Here is a 7123-nt window from a genome sequence, read left to right as displayed (position 1 = left end):
AGATATGTGATCAATGCCGGGACCCCGCCAGCAGGAGGGGGGATCCAAAGGCAGTTGCTGGGCATGGAGGCCAGAGGACATAGACTACCAAGGAGACAGAACTGAACCTCACATTACCCTGCTTGGCCCCGGAGCTTGGCTGGTTAGTCAAAGACGGGTAAGATTCCTCAGGGAGGAACAACCTAAGACAGGCACAGTCACAGAGGGGCCAGTAGGAGAGAACTTGGGGTTCAACAGAGGTGGGGCACAGATCCTCACCCCCCCCCAATGGTGCAGGGGCTTGAACACTCGCCCCTTCTGAGGAAGGTCTCCTTCCCCAATGGCTGCTTCTCTCTTCCCATGTCCAGCCCAGATAGGGACCCAGATAACGAATAGAGACTTGGCCCAGCTCAGATCGGGAACAGAAAGAGACTTGGTCCAGCTGAGATCAGTACCTAGATAAGAGACCTGGCTGACAGCAGCTTCCCTTTCACTGCTACAGGACTTGTTTCCCATTTCTACCTTGGACCACAGGGAAAGGGGCAGCTGAAAGAAAGGGCTGGAGCAGGATGCTGCCTTCTTCCCTTTCTTCTTCCTCTTTTTTCTGAACGCTTCCATGCCTTGTAGTTCTTTTGCTTTCTTTTCTTTTTCTCTCTACTACCCTCCATCCTCCATAACAGCTGACCCAGAGAACACAGCTTGCTCCTCCTTGGACGCCAACGCCACCATCAAGCACGGCCCTGATGGACCCTTTGATGCAGCCCTTCAACTCGCTGACACGTCGGGAAGCCCGTCGCCAGTGACGCCGCCCGCTAGCCAGACCAACAAAGACAATCAAACCAACAACTTGAGGACAGCTGAAATCTCTTGACTGAAGAGGCCGGCAACCTCCTAAGGAACGGGGCTCCTTGTGCGCTTCATCCACTATGTTTATAGCTATGCTTATTGTCATTGCTTGCCAGTCTTCTTCCAAGTCTTAAACAGCCCAATCTGAGAGGTGGCCACTGATTTGCATGCGCTATCATTTAAAAAATAAAAAAGGGGGAATTTGCCGGGAGCCGGTCCATCCTTGCTGCTTGACACAGTCGCTGCAGGAAAGAAACATCTGCACAGCATATGTTTCAAGGGACCTGGCATATATAGCATATTGTTCTTAATATGTTTGCTCTCTTTAGCGCCATGTGTTTTAACCAAGGTCACCTCTCCGAGAAAGGTTGTTTCCCCAGGTGGGGATCTTTCCCTGAGGTTAGGGAGGGGATACAACCCCTTAATTATGTGCCAGGCGGGTAGTTAAGCTACATAATCTTTACTCCCTGGAATGGAGATAAGAAACGCCCTAACCTTTGTAATAGAAATTGACAGGATTAAAATCGGCTGGTATAAATATGGATGTAACAAGACAATAAACTTCAGATCCTGATCAGTTCCTAACCAGAACTCCGACCAGAACTTTGGCTGGAGATCCTGGCTAGAGGTCCTGACTAGGCTGCTGATCAACTGAAGGCTGTCTTCGTGTCATTCCTTCTTCGCCGACTCCGTCCACACCTTTGGGGACCCCTGGACCCGCTGGGATTGGACCCCAGCATCTAATTACTAAAAACTGCGGCACACCAAAAACTGTATTTTTTGCCGATTTAACAAAAAAAAGTATAATTTTGATTCATTCACACTGGACAGCTATTGTGTTGACTGTTGTCATTTTTTCATTTGACAACCTAAGGGAAAGAGGTCAGTACCCCTGACTAAATAGTCAGGTATTACATGTTTTAAAAATTCTTGTCTGGCTGGTGTGTCTTAGTAGTTGAGCATCGACCTATGAACCAGAAGGTCATGGTTCAATTCCTAGTCAGGGCACATGCTTGAGTTGCAGGATCAGGATGTGCAGTGAAACATCATCATTGATGTTTCCATCTCTCTCTCCCTCTCTGAAATAAAAAATATATTTAAAAATCCTATATAATAAAAGGCTAATACTCGCACTGACCACCAGGGTGCAGATGCTCAACGCAGGAGCTGCCCCTGGTCAGCGCACTCGCACAGGGGGAGCGCCGCTCAGCCAGAAGCCCTGAGCCAGGCTCACGGCTGGCAAGCGCAGTGGCGGTGGCAGGAGCCTCCACAGCAGCGCTAAGGATGTCCGACTACTGGCTTAGGCCCACTCCCCTGAGCCGTCAGTCGGACATCCCCTGAGGGTTCCCGGACTGCAAGAGGGCGCAGGCCAGACTGAGGGACCCTGAGTGCACATATTTCGTGCACCAGGCCTCTCATATATATATAAATTAAAATTCTTGCAGCACACTGGTTGAAATCGCTGTGCTAGACCAGTCAATGTCCATAAAATACTTTGAGTTAACCAGCATTACTGAAAATACCTTTTCAGTAGTAGTTAACATCTAATTCTAATTAAGTCAGGTCATGAAGTAGCTCCTTCCTAATGATTTCATTAATCACTCAACAGTGTTGGTGCTTTGCTAAGTGATAGACTTAGTTAGAGGCAGTCATGAGTTCCCTTTTTGTGTATCATAAGTTCGACTAATAAATAGTCCCCTTTCCTTCTAGGCATTTAAAACTAAAAGGAGCTTTTTATCGAAGATTGTAAAATTATCAGTGAACAAGGAAAGACCTTGAATAGGCTGATTACAGTGTTAGGAATACTCATTAGTCTAAATTGGGTGGGGAACCAGGAGGAGTGGGAAGAGGGGACAGAAATGGTACGTTCCAAGAAAAACAAAAAAACAAAAACAAAAATGACAAGTGGAGCTGTGGCTAAAATATTGCACAATCAATCCATCCACCCCAATTGATAGCAGGGACTCCACCGCAACAGGAATAGTGATGCTGATGGGCAAATGTCAGGTGCGACGAGCCAAGCAACAAAAGACAGAAGCAAATGGTTCAGTGAGTTTTAGGGAACACAGTTAAACAGGAATGGAATCCTTACCATGAAATGCTTCAGCAAGGTTAACATCATTTTCACTAATATCACCCACACCAAAATGTACTAATTCAAGTTCACACTCATGTGAAGCATCGTAGGTATCCATAATGTTCAAAATGGTCTCAACAGAACCATCAACATCACCTAAATGAAGCAAGTTTAAAATTACTGGTGTTAAGAGTTAGGCATTTAAATGATGATAATCTATTTAAGACCATAATAGGAATAGTAGTTACCACTAAATACACTTTAATTTAGGTTTAGCATTATAAATATCTACTTAATTTAATAAAATATAACTAAATGTACATTTACAACAAAATCAGCTAGAAAAATGTTTACTAAGAAAATCTCCACAAGAGGGAGGAGGTGAAAGGGCGAAAGAGGTCAGAAGGTACAAACTTACATTACATCCCATAAAAAAATGTCATGGGATGTAATGTACAGGTGGTGACTATAATAATACTGTACTGCATATTTGAAAGTTGCTAGGAGAGTAGATCTTAAAAGTTCCATCATGACCTGGCTGGTTTGGCTCAGTTGACTGAGTGTTGTCCCATGCACCAAAAGGAGGTCGCCAGTTGAATTCCTGGTCAGGGGACATACCCCAGCTGTGGGTTCAATTCCCAGTCAGTGTGCATATGGGAGGCAACCGATCGATGTTTCTCTCTCACATTGATGTTTCTCTTCCTCTCTGTATAAAATCAATAAAAACATATATTTTTTTAAAAAGTTCTCACCACAAGAAAAAAACATTGTAAATATGTATGGTGATCAATGTTAACTAGACTTACTGTGAACATTACACAGTAAATACAAATATCGAATCATTATGTTGTACACTTGAAACTAATATAACATGTCAATTCTACCTTAATAAAAATAAAAGTTTCCCCCCAAAAACACTGAGATACTTTTGGCTTAAATTTAATTGCTCAAATTAACTGTGAGAATGAAGAAATACATATATTCCAAAAACAAGTTAAGTAAAATCTTTAAAAAGTTACCTTTAATAATTATAGGAAGCATATTTGAATCTCTTTCTACTTTCTCTTTTGGCCTTAATAATTTTTGTTCTTTTCTTTCTTGGTACTTTATAAATGATCTCTCCTTCCAGTGCAAATTGCCATACTTCTCACGGTCCTTCCGGTGCGCCTCTTGGTGTTCCTTTCGCTTTTCTTCTATTGTTTTTAGAGCCTCTTTATTTTTCTCCTGCTCCTGCTCATACTTCCTCCAGTCAACAACTTCATGTGCCCTTGCCTTTACAGGGAAAAAGCAGGCATTATTTAACTAAAAGCTTTGTTTTTCTTCCACTATGAAATTAGTTTAACTCATATGAAAGTACTAATTTTGTAAGTTTCAAGAAACTTATAAAACTTTCATTTGAAGGCTTTGTATATAAATGAAATTATTTAATTTAAAAACCCTATCTCAAATTTTAAAAAATTCTACAGCCAAATTCTAAAAAGGCACCACTGGCCCCCTCATAGTCTAGAATAATTAATAATAAGTTAACATTAATTTGGTATAACATTATAGATTATTTAAAATCATTATATCCGAGCTAATATATAGGAATTAAGCTTGATATACCTCAGATTCTACTTCAAGAATTTCATCTCCTGCAGAAGGGAGGTCTTTCCAGCCTATAATCCCCACTGGCATGCTAGGGTAGGCCTCATTAACTGATTTTCCATTTTCATCAAACATTAAGCGCACTTTTGCCCAACTCTTCCCAGCAACCAGAATTGAGCCTTTTCTCAATGTTCCTCTTTGAATTATTGCTGTAGTAACAGGACTAAAATGAAAATAAAGTTATTAATTCTTAATGCCATAATCAGGATGTAATAGTATTTTCTTAGTAAAGCAAAGATTATTTTTTCATTTAAAGAAAAATGTTTTTGTCCTAGCTGGTTTTCTCAGAGGTTAGAGCATTGGCCTGAGGGTCGTGGGTTCGATTCTGGTCAAGGGCACGTACCTTGGTTGCAGGCTTAATCCCCACCCCGGTCATGGTGCATGTGGGAGGCAACCAGTCCATGTGTCTCTCTCGCATAGATGTTTCTCTCTTTCTGTCTCTCCCTCTCCCTTCCATTCTCTCTACAAAATCAATGAAAAAAATATCCTCTGGTGAGGATTAACAAAATATATATATGTTTTTATTAACTTTAGAGAGAGGAAAGGAGAGAGACAAAGATTGATTGGCTGCCTCCCACATGCCCCCTACTGGGGACGGAGCCAGTAACCTGGGCATGTGCCCTGATCAGGAATCAAATCGGTGACCTTTTGGTGCATGGGATGACGCTCAACCAACTAAGCCTCAGTGGCCAGAGTGAGCAAGAATATCTTTTTGAGACTTAAAAATACATAATATTATGTATTTACCACTTTTCAATTTCTCAAGCAGTTTTTCATACTACAAAAACATTTCTTCACAACTGTTTAAAAGGTTGAAGCAACCCAAATGTTAGAATGATAAGGAAGGAAAAAGAAACTGCAGCATACACATACATAAAATGAAATATTATGCAATCTTAAAAAAACACACACAAAAAATACTGTCACATGCTACAACATGGATGAATCTCAAAGTCATTTATGCTAAGTGAAATAAGCCAGTCAAAAAGAACAAATACCTTCGAGTCCCATCTGGGTCGCCAAAAAAAGAAAAAAAAAAAAAAAAAGAACAAATACCATATGATTCTACTCATGAAGTATCTAAAGTAGTCAAAGTCATAGAAACAGAAAATGGAAAGGTAGCTGCCAAGGACAGGGGGAGTGAGAGAGAAAATTAGTGTTTCATGGGTATAGAGTTGCCATTTTGCAAGATGAAAAAATTCGAGATTCTATTGCACAACAATGTAAATATACTTAATACTACTGAACTGTACTCTTAAAAATGGTTAAGATGGTAAATTTGATAGTTACGTATCTTTACCACAAAAAAACAACACATTTCTTATAAAGTTACTAGAGGCCCGATGCACAAAGTTTGTGCAAGGGGCTCGGCCCTCACAGCCCGGCTTCGTCTGGAAGGTCGTTCCGGTCATCTGAATGGTCGTTCCACTGTTCAGCCATCCAGTCTAATTAGCATATTACGCTTTTATTATTATAGATGGTAGTGGAGGGTGCAGATAGCTGAGTGTTCTGACAGAATCCTACTCCCCTTTCTTTATTTTGCTAAGCAGTGAGAAGACTTCTTTTGCTGATAGGGAGGAAAATTAAAGACGGCAACACCATTCCAAAGACCTTCTTATATGTTATATTAATGGGCAAGGACATAAAGAATTTAGAATCCTTAAAATGCAACAACTGCTATTTCATTCCAATTTATGTTAGTCTAATCAGGTTTTACCAGCTCTATTATGTCAGTGTGGAAAAAAAAAAATCAAACAAATCGAATACTTAAGTCATGTAAATGTGACTACTTGGTGTATACAGATAGATATTATGGTCTACTAATAACTATATTTTATGTTCTCTGTGCTAGTGCAATAAAATGCTTTTCAAAAAATGCTTTGAAAATATTATTCATGGACTAACCATAACATGCAAGAAAAATAACATTATATGATCAATTCACAAAAACAATAGAACAAAATTATTAAAAAGCAAGCATTTTACTAGACCTACCCTCTTCCTTTGTCTGTGAAAGATTCTATAACTGTTCCTTCCACTGGACCTGTGGGGTCTGCTTTCAATTCTAATATTTCTGCAAGAGTAATTGTTGCCTCTGCCAAAGCCATCAGGTTATCCCCCTTAACAACAAAACAAGTTGTTAATATACATTAATATCATCTGTAAATGTAAATACTAGGGTCAGAAAGCCAAATAATCCTTGACAATTATATTTTTCTCTTTAAGCATTAAAAGCATAATTATGCAATTGTAAGGAAGGAAGGGAGGAAGGGAGAGAGAGATAAACAAGAAAACCTGATCCAGGGACAGATATTGCAAAGAACAGTGGCTATTTTTTTTAAGGCCATTAGTGGTGCTTGTTAATACCCTTTCATAAACACATGCTTCATTCTCTCTTTTTCTCCTCCATCTGTCTCTATAACTGTGATTTCTTCCTCTAACCCTTTTTACAATGATACTTCACATTGAAGTTCTATTCAATGTGACAAACTTTCGCATCTATTTTTTCATTTGATCCGTTGTAACTACCCAACTGTGCAAAAATAAAAATTCACTTCACCTCCCTGGATCTTC

The 7123-nt window shown here is 40.0% G+C and overlaps 1 protein-coding gene across 1 annotated transcript; it reads right to left on the bottom strand.

Moving 5' to 3' along the window:
- Positions 1-2879: 2879 nt before the first annotated feature.
- LOC102437089 (translation initiation factor IF-2, mitochondrial-like) lies at positions 2880-7029 on the bottom strand. Its single transcript, XM_006109310.3, has 4 exons — positions 6545-7029; positions 4508-4712; positions 3922-4174; positions 2880-3058 (listed from the first exon to the last, which is right to left on the bottom strand). Exons 1-4 carry the CDS (start codon positions 6655-6657, stop codon positions 2895-2897), a joined length of 735 nt encoding a protein of 244 aa, XP_006109372.1. The 5' UTR covers positions 6658-7029; the 3' UTR covers positions 2880-2894.
- Between the last annotated feature and the right edge of the window lie 94 nt (positions 7030-7123).

This window comes from Myotis lucifugus, unplaced genomic scaffold, assembly GCF_000147115.1.
Source record: "Myotis lucifugus unplaced genomic scaffold, Myoluc2.0 scaffold_8168, whole genome shotgun sequence".
NCBI classification, from domain to species: Eukaryota; Metazoa; Chordata; class Mammalia; order Chiroptera; family Vespertilionidae; genus Myotis; species Myotis lucifugus.
The sequence above is the reverse complement of the archived record's forward strand: the minus strand, read 5'-3'. Positions and strand labels throughout refer to the sequence as shown.